Source organism: Pinus tabuliformis, chromosome 2_1, assembly GCF_031772625.1.
Source record: "Pinus tabuliformis cultivar Carrire ecotype Pingquan chromosome 2_1, CPIR1, whole genome shotgun sequence".
Classification (NCBI taxonomy): Eukaryota; Viridiplantae; Streptophyta; class Pinopsida; order Pinales; family Pinaceae; genus Pinus; species Pinus tabuliformis.
The window spans coordinates 171782972-171799101 of NC_142299.1; the positions used below are offsets into that span (position 1 = coordinate 171782972).

A 16130-nucleotide genomic window follows, 5' to 3' on the forward strand; every position below is an offset into this window, starting at 1 on the left:
CATGGTTTCTCGGAGATTTCCATGCAGTCTGTTCCAAATTTCCTCAATAGGCGAGCTCTGGTTTTTGAATATGCGCCTATTCCTTTCCTTCCAGATGTTCCATAATACTGTGCCTGGGATAATGTTCCACAGGTAGTTGAGAATCTCACAATCATAGGGGCTTTTCGGCCATTGACGGATGGTTTCTATGATGTCGCCAGCTCCTTTGCATCGTTTTTGACATCTGAAACCTACCTTCTCCCATAGCTGATTGGCGATTGAGCATGTATCCAGAAGATGCTGCAAGGTTTCCTCGTTTTGAAAGCAGTTGTGGCATATCGACGGTCCTTGGAAGTTGCGTTTCCTCAGCTTATCCCAGGTGAGAATCTTCTTGTGCCCTACCAACCAAAGGAAATGGGATATTTTGGGCCAAGCTTTGAAGCTCCATATTCTCCCCCATAGAGGATCCGGCCTGGTGGGGAAGTCGCCTATCAGATTATAGGCTTCGGAAGTGGAATAAGAACCTTTTGGTAGGTAGCCCCATCTAAGTATGTCCTCGCTATTCTCATACCGGATGCTTCTCTTCTTTAACTCGTTTTCAAGTGCTGCCACTTCCTGAATGCTTGTGATACTGGTTATCTGATTGCTCGGTAGCCATTTTCTGAATCCATGTACCGTTTCCTGTTCCCAGAATTGATGTACGGTTTCCTGCTGCTGCTCCTGTTTGTTCGGAATGATCATTGCAGGAAGAACACTTGAGAGTTTGGGTAGTTGGTTCCAAGCGTCATTCCAAAATCTAGCACTGTGACCATTCCTTGTTTCCCAAAAGCTGTGTTTCTAAACGAGCTGATGATGCTGCTTGGCGGCATTCCAAATCAGTGACCCGTTGATTGTGGGCTGGAATCTTATAAGCTCTGCTTGAGGCATGTTGTTGGTGTATTTGGCGGTCCATATTTTAGCCCATAGCTTGTCTGGACTAGTCACCCATTGCCACCATATTTTGGAATTCATGATGGTATTGCTATACTCTGGATCTCGAAGACCGATGCCGCCTTTGATTTTGGGCCTGCAGACAGTGTCCCATTTCACTGGTACCCATTTGCGGTTGGTGGCAGAGCTTCCCCATAGAAAGTCACGTTGTAGGTTTCTCAATCTTTTTAAGACCCACTTTGGTGCAGCAAGGATAGAAAAAAGATAGAGAGGCATGGCTTGGAGGATGGACTTAATAAGCACAACCCTGCTAGCTAGATTGAGGGAGCGGTGAGTCCATAGGTTGAGTTTGGAGTCGAGCTTCTCAAGAAGAGTTCCCAGGCAGGATGCTTTATGGCCGAGGCAGTAAGGGGAGCTCCAAGGTACGTAGAAGGGAGAGAGGCGGTGTGGAAGCCAAGGATACAAGAGACGGCTGATTTAACTGACGGAGGGGTATGGAAGAAGAAGATTTGTGATTTGGAGCTACTGACATGGGTGCCAGAGGCTTCAGAGAAGTCGTTGAGCAGGGATTTCAAACAAGAGGCTTCCTGAGCCGAAGGATAGCCATATAGCATGGTGTCATCAACAAATTGCTGATGAGAGGAGGCCGGGGAATTGTGGATAGAGATTCCTCTGAGCTGTTTAGAATGGAGGGCTTGCTTGATGTGCCTGCCTAGTCCTTCCGCCATTATCACAAATAGGAAAGGGGAAAGGGGGTCCCCTTGTCTTATGCCTCTGGAGGGTTTGAATGGGCGGGAGGGCAAACCATTGACAAGGATGGAGAAATGAGAGGAGGTGATAAGGCTCATGATCCAACGAACCCAGGTGGAACAAAAGCCAAAAGCTTTCAACATATGTTGAATGTATGACCAGCTGAGCTTGTCGAAAGCTTTGGAGAGATCGATTTTGAGTAACATACCAGCTTGCTTGGATTGCTTGAGCGAATGAATGATTTCATGAGTAAGGATAATGCCGTCCATTATCTGTCTGCCTTCGACATATCCCGACTGCTCCGGAGAGATGAGCATGGGTAGAAGAGGTTTTAATCTGTTAGCAATGACTTTGGAAATGACTTTATAAAGGACATTACAGAGAGCTATGGGCCTGAATTTATCCGGGGTGATGGAGTTCTTCTCTTTGGGGATGAGAGTAATGAAGGTGGAGTTAAGGGAGGGGAGAAGCCAGCGAAGGGCTCTGGATTCCTCAACTATTTGCCAAACCTCCACTTTAATCAAGTCCCAGAAAGCATGAAAGAATGTGGTCGTGAAACCATCTGGGCCAGGGGCCTTACCTTCTTTGAGCTGCGCCATTGCCTCGTCTACCTCCTGGATAAGAATTGGGCGCATGAGTAACTCGTTGTGTTCCTCTGTAACCAGCTTAGGAATGTTGCTGGTGATTTTCCCAATCGCCCGCTTCCGATCCACCGCCTGCTCTTGGTGTACCTGCTGGAAATGATTGAGTAGGATTTCTTCTATTTTCTCATGCTCCTCAACTTTTGCCCCCTCTTGGTTTTGGATGAAAGGAATCTTATTGTGCATTCTTCTCTGCACTGTAGTTCTATGAAAGAACTTGGTGTTGCGCTCCCCTTCTTTTAGCCACCTGATCCTTGATTTTTGCCTCCAGTAAATTTCTTCCTGCTTCCTTCTTTCTTCAAGCTGATTATGTATGTGCCGCTCTTTGTCCAAGGTTGCCTCCGTATGCCCTGTGTTAATTATTTTCTGATGGAGATCCCTGAGCTCCTGATTGAGCTCCTTTTGCGCCTCAAAAATATTCCCGAAGGTCTCCCGATTCCAGCGTTTGAGGTGGCTTTTTAGGAATCGCAGTTTCTGCTGTAGCTGGTACATTTTTGAGCCTGCTGGTGGGATGAAGGAGGCCCATATGGTTCTGACGAAGTCCTTGAATGCTGGATGCGTTAACCAGAAACCCTCAAACCGGAAAGGTCTTTTGGTTCTATCCCCTGGTCGCTGCCATTGCAAAGCTATCGGCCAGTGATCCGATCCAGAGTGGGCCAAGATCGCAGCGGTGAGATCACCTCCGAGATGCACCGCATTATCCGAGATCAGGAAGCGATCTAATTTAGAAGCAATCTGATGCTTGCCACCTCTGCGATTGCTCCAAGTAAAGGTGCCATTGCAGAATGGCATGTCTATGAGAGAGGCGTTTTGGATGAAGTCCTTGAAGTGTTCTACTTCAGGATCCAATCTGGATCTGCCTCCGATCTTGTCCTCGATTTTGGTTATCATATTGAAATCCCCTACAACGATCCAAAGCGGATGCTGCCTGTTATTGCTAAGCGCTTCAATGGTGTCGAGGAGCGCTCTTTTACTCCCAGCGTCCTGCGGAAAATAGACGTTGGATAAGTTCCCATGTACGTTGGTGCCTAGAATGTGAAAGGCAGCTTGAATGAGGTGATGGGAGGCGTGGAAATCAGTGAGCGATACAGCCTGGGTGTTCCATGCTATAGCAAGCCCACCCGAGGCTCCCGTGGCATCCACAGCCACAGATCGGCATCCTGGCCAGGCCTTTGAAAGTATGCGACCCAGCGTGGTACTGTTGCATTTGGTTTCTTGGAGGAAACACATCTGCGGATTTTCCAACTTGATCATGTTTTTTAACATCCTATATTTTCCTGGGCTATTGAGCCCTCTTAAATTCCAGGATACGAGCTTCATGGTTGACTAGTTTGAGCAGGGCTGTAGTACTTCGTCAGCTTCGCATATCTACCTGAGTCCACCAGGAGCTTTCCGATCTCTATTGTTCTCTGAAGATCTGTCTTCCTCCCTCTTTTTTTGGTATCCTTTGGACGCAGGCTGCCGTCCCAAGTGCTACCAGGTTGTATGCCCAGTTGGTGTTGGTGGAAAGCTCTGGAGATGACCACTTCCAACTTTTCTATATCTGTCTCAGAGATGGATTCATACGCCTTTTTTTTGCAAGCTAGCTCCAGTTCAATAATATCCAGCCCGTGGAGATCTATGCTTTCTGGTTCTTCCTCCATATTTTGCACTTGACTGGTTTCCTCATGAATGGTCTCTGAGCCCTGCGGGGGGATCGACTTCCCATCCACCTCCATTTCCTTATGGATCTCCGCTGTGTCTTTCGGGTGCCTGCTTAAGATGGTCGGGATTATAATGGGAGATTTCGACTTGGGTGGGGGGCTGGATGGAGGGGGGTGGGTGGAAGAGGAAGGGTGTGCAAGGATACTATCAATATCAATGGGCTGATCATCTGATAAATCGCCTAGAGACTCAAAGCTGTTCTTGGAAGCAGGATGTTGGGGTTTGGAAGGCTGGGGTTTGGACCCATTCTGAGGCTTTTTATGCGAGCGCTTTCTATTTGAGACTTTGGTGAAGCCATCCTGAGATGGGGATTCAGAAGATTCAGGAGAGCTGGCTTTGACATTGAGAGGGCAATCCCGAAACAGATGCCCTAGTGCATGGCATCTCCTGCACCTGAAAGGCACATGCTCATAATCGAGAGGCTGGATCCACTCCTCGTCGCGATGGGCAAGGGTTACTGACTCAGGAAGAGCTTCATTCAGTCGAATAAATACACATATCCTTGCATATGAGATATACTTACGGGTTTTTGTTTCTTCTGCTGCCCTGATGTATTGTCCCACCCCATTTCCTATGCCCATTAGACAGTCTTCTTCCCAGTATTCATCGGGGAGTGAGTATAATCTGATCCAGACAGGTGCCCAAGTGAGATCTTCCTTGTCAGGGTTAAATCTGGGCATCCAGTCCCTGATGTAGAGACCTGCCGAGTTGAAGAAATACGGACCTCCTCCCAGGATCCTGTATTTGTCTTCCAGGCAAAAGAAGATGGCGGTGAAGAAGCCCTTCGGCCCCAACTGGAGAGTGACATCTCCCTTAGGCTTCCACTTTGCTGCAATCCAACCATTTAAGGCCCGTTCAGTTGGCCAAAATCCTATGAATTTTCCAATGATTGCATGGTCTTTCATAAACTCGATCCTGCTGTCGATCTTATCTCCGGGCAGTTCTATTCGCGGCCTTTCCTTGGCTACCGGTCGACAAGTAGATGAGGTGACCTTCGGGTTATTCGCTTGAGTCTCTTGTTCTTCTGGTGGATCATTGTCATTTCCATGTTGCTTCTTCCCTTTGCTGAGAATGTCCGGATCAACTGACCCAAAGATGACCTCAGGTCCTGGGCTGTGCCCTGAGGGGGAGGGCTTTGACGCCCCCCCCTGAGGCGGAACCATTGTCCTTCGCTGATCCCCTTCAGCGCTGTCACGCTGCAGAGATTCTTGTGCAGAGCCTGAACCCGATCCACTGTGCTATCTGCGCCGTCGAGGGTTTCGTCCTCAGAACCCTAGATCATCCAACCGTGAGCTACCATCCATAAATAAGGAATTGAGGAAAGGGTTTGAAATGAATGACTTGGGCTATGTTCACTACCATCTTGGTATTGAAGTAACTCAACATCCAAAGTCTATATTCCTCTCTCAAAAGAAGTACATTGGAGATTTGTTGAACAGGCTTGGCATGAGTGCAATCCTCTGACTACTCTAATGGAACAAAACTTAAAGCTCACGTCCATTGAAGGAAAATAATTTGAGGATGAAACAAAGTATAGATAACTTGTAGGAAGTCTCAACTACCTGACTACTACCAAACCAAACATTTCGTTTGTTGTTGGAATCCTCTCCAGGTTTACGCAAAAGCCTTGTAAGGGACATTGGTATGCTGCAAAAAGAGTTCTAAAGTACTTGAAGGGAACTCAAGACTTTGGACTCAAGTATACACAGGTGCGTGGCTTCAGCTTGATTGGATACTCTGATTCAAACTTCAATGGAGATAAAGAAACTGGGGTATCTACTTCTGGTTATGCTATGAGTCTTAGATCAGGAGTTGTCTCCTGGAGACCACTTAAGCAATACGTTCTAGCAGATTCCATAACAGAGGCATAATATGTGGTGGAAGCAGAGGTAACAAAAGAAATTGTGTGGCTCAGGAAAATTCTGGAAGATTTGCAGGTAAAACAAGTACAATCAACTCCACTCATGATTGACAACACATCTGCAATAAAGTTGGCCAAGAACCCAAAGTTCCATGATCGAATGAAGCACATCAATACAAAATACCATCTAATTCGACATCATGTTGAGGCTAAGACAATCCATCTATGCCATTGTTCCACTAATGAGCAGATTATAGACATTGTCACCAAAGAGCTTGGAAAAGAAAATCTTGAAAGATTTAGAACGATGCTTGGACTCACCAACATCTCTTCATATTAAGGGTGGAAATTTTGACACCTAATCATGGGGATTGGGTGAACATTTGTAAATAATGTAAATAGTAAATAATGGAAAATTAAGAGTCATCGGGAGGTGAAACCCAAGAGTCACTCCCTCATGTATATAACGAGGAGTAATCTTAATGAATAAACACAATTGATTTGAGGAGTTACCTCCTAGCCTGACAGACTCCATGCCCAACTAAGGCCACTGATGATCCAGGTGGATATTGGTGGCCAACTGCCTATTCTACTTGGACCCCCAAAATTGTCTCTTTCAGTTTTCCGGTTTCTTTAATTGTAGCATAGTTTAGTATTTTTGGTAGTTTTTTAGGTCCTGAACTTTCGAAGCCGTTTTGAGGCCCTAAACGACGTTTTAGGGAATACAGAGAGACTGAAAATGTCCCAAACCAGCTTCCCTTTTTGTTTTTGGCCTTCTCTTCAAAATGTTTGAAACGAGGTATTATGATAGCCAAATGGAGACCGTATGCCAAAGTTACGACCCCGGTAAGTTAATGTACCAATTACCCAAACGTGGCTCACAGTTTTGGCGCTTCATCTCCTAGGGTTAGGTTTTTGAATGTTTAGGGTTTTCCATTGTTTCTCAATAATAAATAGGCCTTTGAGCCTCATTGTAAAATAGTTCAAAGGCATGTAGCCACCACATCTCTCCTCAGAGATAAGCTACCATTTCCCGAGCTATCTTATTTCCATTCTGTTTGTAAGAATAGTTCAATATTTTTCTATTAATGAAATGAAGTGTTTTTATGCCACATCTTTGTGTTTATGATTATATCTATAAGTTGTCGCGTTCCTATTTAAGTTCAGATTAGTGGTATCAGAGCAGTCTTCTCTTTCTCTGTTTTTATTTGCATGTCCCCAACAGGGTCAGGGTATAAGGAGTTAGGGCTTGATCTGGTTGAACGATTGCAGGATTAACCTCACAAAACCCGGCGACCTCCCATGGAGGAAGAAAAGAAAGACAAGGAGGAAGGAGATCCTTTAAAAATGTTGCTCGGAGAAGCCCTTGAGCGACAAAGGGACGCGATGATGGATAACTTTGCCCAGATCCTTCGACAGTTACCCATAGGCGATGCATCTTCATCCAGGAGCAACTCTGGAGGCGCCACTCCTTTTAAGATACAAGTTAACTTCGATATTCCCATATATTGAAGGCCTGATAGATGCATACATCGTAGATAAATGGTTAAATCTATTGGAAGGATATTTTTCAGTTCATGACTTTTCCAATTGGGAAAAGATTACGTTTGCACTTCTCAAAGCCGTCCCACACATCAAGTACTGGTGGGAAACCTACTGTGAACAAAAGGACAAGAGTGAGCCCTCACTGTTTTCAGTTGCATCGACTTGGAATTCTTTCCGAGACGCCATCAAGGAATAGTATTACCCTATCAGGAGCTATGAAGATAAATACATAAAGCGGACCACACTACGACAGGGAAGGGACCAAGATGTGTCAGAGTTCGCAAATAATTTCCACACCCTTCACACGAAGCTGGGTATTAAGGATACTGAGCAGAATTTGGTGCTCAAGTACCACAGCTATCTAGACAAGTACATCTAGGATGAGATAGTGTTCCTAGACATTTATTCGCTCGGCACAACATATTGGTATGCTGTAAAGATTGAGGAGAAGTTTAAATAGAAGAAGTAGGACTTTGGATTTACGAATCCAAAGCAAGGAAAAGGCACCCCAAAACCACAGAACAAGGGACCAAGCGAAGGCGGGGCTACACAGGACAAATCGCCGAAGCTGCAAGCAAAGAACAACACCACAAAGACAAAGAAGGACATGGGAAAATGGTGTGAGTTCCATAAGAGCTCCACTCATAATACAAGTGATTGTCGAGCCAAGAAGTCACTAGTGGCCGAGATGAAGGCTTCCAAATCAGACACAGGTTCCAAATCTGAATCATAACCCGATAAGTGGAGTGACAAAGGGAAGTAGATCATTGATGCAGAACCTAGTGCCACCGTGGCCACCACAAAGATCGAGAAAAATGAGCCTGAAGATCTAGAGGAGGGGGAGTGCCTCTTCTAGTCATAGATGTGGGTGAAGGGATCTCTGTTGCAGTTCATTGTCGACAACGAGAGCCAAAAGAACCTCATTTCAACAGAAGTTGTAAAGCAGCTGGACCTAAAGACTACAACATATCCACAACCATACACCATTGGGTGGCTTCACCAAGGACGAGATCTTCGCGTCAACCAACAGTTTCACCTTCCCTATAGCATCAAGCCCTTCATGGATGAGGTATTGTGTGACGTTGCTCCTCTTGAAGTTTCTGATGTATTGTTAGGACAACAATACTTGTGGAAGTGACATGTTGTATATGAGTCTACACCTCGCTCTATGATTATTACTTTGGCTAATAAGCTGTATATGATACCAGAGGTAGCCTCGCTTACCGCCATATCTTTGATCACTGCAAAGCAATGTAGTAAGCTCATTTCCCAGACTAGGAAATTCGTTTTCCTTATTATTCGCCCCAGGGAAAGAAGAAGGCTGTGGCCATGACTTCTGGGAAGGGCTCCTCTACACAACAAAAACAAATGGACAAGGTCGTGGAGGAGTACAGGGACATTTTCGCCTCACCCACAGGGGTTCCTCTGCACTGTTAGGTCAAGCACTCCATCGATCTCACTTGGGGCATGACGCTGCCCAATGGACCGATCTATCGACGCTCTATTATGGAGAATGATGAGATCAAGAGGCAGATTCAGGACCTACTACAGAGAGGGCACACCAGGCTAAGATCAACACCTAGTGGGAGCTTGATTGTATTGGTACAAAAGAAGGATGGGACGTGGAGACTTTGTATTGACTATCGGGTGTTGAACAAGATCACTGTCTGGAATAAGTACCCAATCCTGTGGATTGATGACCTTCTGGACCAGCTCAAGGGGGCCAAATATTTCAGCAAGATTGACTTGAAGTCAGGTTATCACTAGGTGCCTATCGAACCCTCCGATGTGTGGAAGACTACCTTCAAATCCAAGGAGGGCCTTTTCGAATGGTTGGTCATGTCATTCGGATTGACGAACGCCCCTGCAACCTTCATGAGACTGATGGACGACATCTTGTGGCCCTTCACTAATGCATTCATGGTGGTGTATTTAGATGACATCTTGATCTTCAGCCAGAGTTGGGAAGAGCACCTCCACCATATTCGACAAGTCCTTCAAACCCTTCGACAACACAAGCTATGTGCTAACTTGGAGAAATGCACCTTTGGCCTGACCTAGGTTCAATATCTGGGGTACATCATTGATGATCAGGGTGTACATGTGGACCCATCCAAGATACAAGTCATTCAAGATTGGCCAGCCCAAACACTTCTAAAAGAGCTCCACAACTTTTAGGGTCTTGCCAATTTCTACCGTAGGTTTGTGTTGTTCTCTCATATCACTTGGCCTTTAAGTCAAGTCACCAAGGGTGGAGCAAAAACAAAGTTATTTTGGTCAGAAACTCAACAATGAGCGTTCTCTGATTGGAAGAATTGCCTCTGTTTTGCACCAGTGCTCACATTACCAGACCTGCGACAACCATTTGAGATTGAGATAGATGCCTCTGCCTATGCTATTGGGGCAGTTCTTACTCAACATGGGCATCCAATGGCTTACTAGAGTGAGACACTTTTAGACACAGTCCAAAAGTACCCCACTTACGACAATGAAATGTATTCCATTTTACAAGATTGCCGTCAATGGAAGCATTACATTCTCAGGAAAGAAACATTCATCCACACAGACCACCGACCTCTACAGTTCATACACACATAAGGTAAGTTGCAGAATGATCGCCATCAGAAATAGTCCACCTATCTACAACAGTTCCATTTGAACATTAAGTATAAGAAGGGAAGCACCAATAATGTCGCTAATTGCCTTTGCAGACCACTGGTCATGGCGCTGATCACTGTGCTCGACTCTTGTGGACAAGAGACATCTGGGTGGCTGCATGTTTACAAGAGCGATCCAGAATTCGACATCATATACCAGACACTCTTGGACGGGAAGAAAGTTCCAAATTTTCACCTTTAGGATGCATCGTTATGCCACTTGGGACACATATGTGTTCCTTCAGGTGAGCGTGCCAAGATGATTTGGGAGGCACACTACAGTCGGGTTGCAGGACATTTCGCAGTAAAGAAAACAATGGCGGTATTGCAAAAGTATTTTTATTGGCCGAAACTTCGTGATCAGGATGTTGGGAAGTACATTAAATCTGGCACTGCCTGCGCCATTTCCAAACCAACCATCAAGAAGCAAGGCCTGTATACTCCTCTACCTACTCCTAGTCGGCCTTGGGAATATGTCTATATTGATTATATGTCGGGCCTTCCTTCTACTAAGCATGGCAATGATTGCTTTTTCATGGTCGTATATTAGTAGAGGCCACTGCTAAGCTCTTCTTTGAGCGAGTGTGGGTACACTTTGGGATCCCACAGTCCATTATCTCAGATCGGGACAGCAGATTCCTCAGTGCATTTCTGTCAAGTCTCTGGTCGATGCTAGATACAAAACTCACTAAGTCCACGAATTTCCATCCCCAAACTGATGGCCAAACAGAGGTTGTCAACATGATGATCGTACACATTTTGCGCATGTACAACTCAAAGCATCCACACATATGGGATGAAAGCCTCCCCTATGTCCAACACAGCTATAACAGTGCTCTCCACAACTCAACAGGCCACAACCCCTTTTAGGTAGTGCTGGGATTTTAGCCATTATGCAACATTGATGTGGCCATACCATTTATAGCCACTCAGGTAGATTCGACTCACGTGGAGTCCGAAGCTGAAAGGGATAACCAATTCATTGAGTGCATTCAACAATCCGCCAACAGGTCCATGATATATTGGACAGATCCAATGCTAAGTACAAGCAGTTCCATGATAAACATCGAGTGCCGCACAAGTTCCAGGTGGGTGACAAAGTTTGGCTTCATTTGAAAAAAGAGCGCCTTGCTGGGCTCCACCGAAAGCTTCGCCCGCTCCGATATGGGCCATACACCATCACAAGTGTCGTTTGTGACAATGCCTTTGAGCTCAGGATCCCACCGTTCCTTGGTCTGCGTCCAGTGTTCAATGTAGATTGCCTTCAACCATACTTCCCACCATTGTTGGACACATCTGATATTGCAGAACAACTCACACCAATAGAGATAAAACCAGACTACATGGGACATGCCACCACTGATTAGATGATCGACACACAAATCAAGAGAACTTGCCAGTAGAAGATCCAACTATATCTAGTTGTGAAAGCTGGCCAACTCCTTCACCAAGGCAAGTGGCTCACCAGGGACCAAGTTCAGCAGATGTTTCCCCATCTCATGGAGGCACTCAATGCAATGGGGACCATTGCTTCCTAAGGGGGGAGGAATGATCCAGGTAGATATTGGTGGCCACCTACCTATTCCACTTGGACCCCCAACATTTTCTCTTTCAGTTTTCCAGTTTCTTTAATTGTATCACAATTTACTATTTTTGGCATTTTTTCGGGTCCTGAACTTCCGAAGCTGTTTTGAGGCCCTAAATGACGTTTTTAGGGAAAATGGAGAGACTAAAAACGTCCCAAATTGGCTTGTCCATTTGTTTTTAAACTCTAATCTAAGATCTTCAAAATGAGGTATTATGATAGAAAAACAGAGATCGTATGCCAAAGTTACGACCGTCGAAAGTTGATGTACCAATTTACCCAAACGGGGCCCACAGTTTTGGCGCTTCATCTCCTAGGGTTATGTTTTTGGATTTTTAGGGTTTTCCATTATTTCTCAATAATATATAATCCTTTGAGCCTCATTGTAACACAGTTCAGAGGCATGTAGCCACCACATCTCTCCTCAGAGATAAGATACCATCACCCGAGCTATCTTATTTCCATTCTGTTTGTAAGCATAGTTCAATATTTTTCTATTAATGAAATGAAGTGTTTTTCTGCCGCATCTTTGTGTTTATCATTATATCTGTAAGTTGTTTCATTCCTGTTTAACTTTGGATCAGTGGTATCAGAGCGGTCTACTCTTTCTCTGTTTTTCGTTGCATGTCCCCAACGAGGTCAGGGTATAAGGAGTTAGGGCTTGACCTGGTTGAATCATTACAGGATCAACCTCGCAAAACCCGATGACCTCCCATGGCAGAAGAAAAGAAATATGAGGGGGTAGGATATCCTTTCAAATGTTGCTTGAAGAATCCCTCGAGTGACAAAGGGACGTGATGATGGATAACTTTTCCTAGATCCTTCTATGACTATCCACAGGTGATGCATCTTCATACAGTAGCCACTCTGGAGGTGCCACTCCTTTTAAGGTACAAGTGAACTTCGATATTCCCATATTCAAAGGCCTGATAGATGCAGACGTCGTAGATAAATGGTTAAATCTATTGGAAAGATATTTTTCAGTTCATGACTTTTCCAATTGGGAAAAGATTACGTTTTCACTTCTCAAAGCCGCCCCACACATCAAGGACTGGTGGGAAACCTACTATGAACAAAAGTATGAGAGTGAACCATCGCTGTTTTCAGCTGCACCCACTTGGAATGCTTTCTGAGATGCCATGAAGGAACAGTATTACCCTTTTGGGAGCTATGAGGATAAATACATAAAGCAGACCACGCTACGGCAGGGAAGGGACGAAGATGTGTTGGATTTCACAAATACTTTCCATACCCTTCGCACGAAGCTGGGTATCAAGGGTACTGAGTGGAATTTGGTGCTCAAGTATTGCGATTGTCTACACAAGCACAACCAGGATGAGATGGTGTTCCTGGACATTTCTTCGCTCGGCACGACGTATTGGTACGCTGTAAAGATTGAGCAGAAGTTTAAACAAAACAAGTGGGTCTTTGGATCTATGAATCCAAAGCAAGGAAAAGGTGCCCCAAAACCATAGAACAAGGGACCAAGCCAAGGCGGGGCTACCCAGGACAACCTACCAAAGCCGCAAGCAAAGAACGACACCACAAAGACAAAGAAGGACACGGGAGAATGGTGTGAGTTCCATAAGAGATCCACTCATAATTCAAGTGACTGTCAGGCCAAGCAGTCACCGGTGGTTGAGCTGAAGGCTTTGAATTAGACACAGGTTCTAGAATCAGAACACAATAAGGGCACTGACAAAGGGAAGAAGATCATTGATGTAGAGCCTAGTGCCACCGTGGCCACCACAAAGATCAAAAAAATTGAGCCTGAAGATCGAGAGGAAGGGGAGTGCCTCTTCCACTCACAGATGTGGGTGAAGGGTTCTCTGGTGTAGTTCATTGTTGACAGCGGGAGCCAAAAGAACCTCATTTCAGCAGAAGTTGTGAAGCAGCTGGGCCTAATGACTACAACACATCCATAGCCGTACACCATTGGGTGGCTTCACCAAGGACGAGATCTTCACGTCAGCCAGCAGTGTCACCTTCCCTATAGCATCAAGCCCTTCACAGATGAGGTATTGTGTGACGTTGCTCCTCTTGAAGTTTCTGATGTATTGTTAGGACAACCATACTTGTGGAAGCAACATGATATATATGAGTATAGACCTCGCTCTATGATTATTACTTTGGCTAATAAGTTGTACAAGATACCGGAGGTAGCCCCACCTAACGCCATCTCTTTGATCACTACAAAGCAATGCAGTAAGCTCATTTCCAAGACTAGGAAATTTGTTTTCCTTATGATTCGCCCCCCAGGAAAGAAGAAGGTTGTGGCCATGGATTCCAAGTAGGGCTCCTCTGCACAACAACAACATATGGACAAGGTCGTGGAGGAGTACAGGCACATTTTTCCCTCACTCATAGGGTTACCTCTGCACTGTCAAGTCAAGTACTCCATCGATCTCACCCCGGGCTCGCAGCTGCCCAATGGACCGATCTATCGATGCTCTATTCTAGAGAACGATGAGATCAAGAGGTAGATTTAGGAACTACTACAGAAAGAGCACACCAGGCCAAGCTCAACACCCTGTGGGAGCCCGATTGTATTGGTATAAAAGAGGAATGGGACCTGGAGACTTTGTATTGACTATCGGGTGCTAAACAAGATCACTGTCTCAAATAGGTACCCAATCCCGCAGATTGATGACCTTCTGGACCAGCTCAAGGGGACCAAATATTTCAGCAATATTGACATGAAGTGAGGTTATCACTAGGTGCCTATCGAACCCTCCGATGTGTGGAGGATTTCCTTTAAATCCAAGGAGGGCCTTTTCAAATGGTTGGCCATGCCATTCGGATTGACAAATGCTCCTGCAACCTCCATGAGATTGATGGATGACATCTTGCAGCCCTTCACGAATGCATTTGTGGTGGTGTATTTAGATGACACCTTGATCTTCAGCCAGATTTGGGAAGAGCACCTCCACCATATTCGACAGGTCCTTCAAACCCTTCGAACACACAAGCTATGTGCTAACTTTGAGAAATGCACCTTTGGCCTGACACAGGTTCAATATCTGGGGTACATCATTGTTGAGAAGGGTGTACATGTGGACCCATCCAAGATACAAGTCATTCAAGATTGGCCAGCCCCAACCACTCTAACAGAGCTCCACAACTTTTTGGATCTTGCCAATTTATACCGTAGGTTTGTGGTGGGGTTCTCTCATATCACTTGGCCTTTAAGTCAAGTCACCAAGGGTGGAGCGAAAGAAAAGTTATTTTGGTCAGAAACCCAGCAACAAATGTTCTCCGAGTTGAAGAATCGCCTATGTTCTACACTAGTGATTACATTACCAGACCTGCAACAACTATTATAGCACCATTTATCACCCTTGGTATTTGTGATGCTTGGTTTATGGGCTAGGGCAACTCCTCCTTCCAGACTTGGTCCAAATATATTAAAAACAATGTTTTATTCCCTGTATGATACTTTTCCCTAAGATAAAAGTGTGTACACGCGGGTTAGTCAATACCCAACCCGCGTATATGTGTTAAAACACTTAAACAATTAAATTTCTTAATTATGGGTGGAGTTCACAGGTTTTACCTGTTGATTACCTCCTATTGCCCATGTCCCAACTATTTCTCAACTGTTTCCCAACTAGAAAACTAATTCGGAGAAGTATAAATAGACTTCTATGGGAAGGCCTTAAGGAGGAGAAGACATAGAGTTATTATACTGAGATTATCCCTGACTAAGTCTGATGAATCCCTGTGCCTCATGCACTTCCCCAAGCTTCAGGAAACCCTTGTTTCCTTGATTATAGATATTCTCCCTCTTGCTTGAGATATCATGGTGTTGGTTATGGAAGAAGATTGTTGAAGGCTGGGATAGGACGAATCCGGAGGACGGTTCCACTTGGAGTCGGAAGAAGAAGACTCAGGTGAATTCTCTCCATGTTATTTATAGCTTACTGCAATAAAAGAAATGTTGTCTTGTTTCTGAAAATAACTTTGTTTATGCATCAAATTGTGTTGTAATTCATGTATGAATGTTGTTTTGATGTATAACTGATCATTAGCTTATATGATATAAAGTCAAATTTTGTGAATATGATTTACTTCTATACTGCTATGTATGTTCGAATTGAATGATTTTCAGGTCTGAAGAACATCGGGAGTTGCAGAGGGTCTGAACCCTGCAGGACCTACTTGAATGAAGGAAATCTGGGTACAGTCGCTCTTACGTAGTTTGTTTATATAAGCATTTTTCCTGAGTTGTATGAGTGTTTCTTGTTGTAGTCTGCTTTTGCTCTGTTGGGGTTCTAACCCAAGGCCCTAGGGTACTTATTCCCGTAACAGAATTGGCGACTCCGTTGGGGATAACAATCTTGTTATTCCTAGTTTGGTTTGTTTAGTGTCAATCAGGGCTCAGTGTTTTGTTTGCTTGCTATTACAGTCTTATTTGGTCTACTAGAGTCTCAGACCTTAAGTCTATTCTTTTTGATCTAGCTTTGTTTTTTACTTTTCTT

The 16130-nt window shown here is 44.8% G+C and overlaps 1 protein-coding gene across 1 annotated transcript; it reads right to left on the bottom strand.

The window, feature by feature from the left end:
* Positions 1 to 577: 577 nt before the first annotated feature.
* Positions 578 to 3554, bottom strand: LOC149199257 (uncharacterized). The gene is made up of 3 exons (XM_089400511.1): positions 2640 to 3554; positions 1868 to 2390; positions 578 to 699 (listed from the first exon to the last, which is right to left on the bottom strand). The coding sequence occupies exons 1-3, from the start codon at positions 3552 to 3554 to the stop codon at positions 578 to 580; spliced, it is 1560 nt and encodes a 519-aa protein (XP_089256637.1).
* Between the last annotated feature and the right edge of the window lie 12576 nt (positions 3555 to 16130).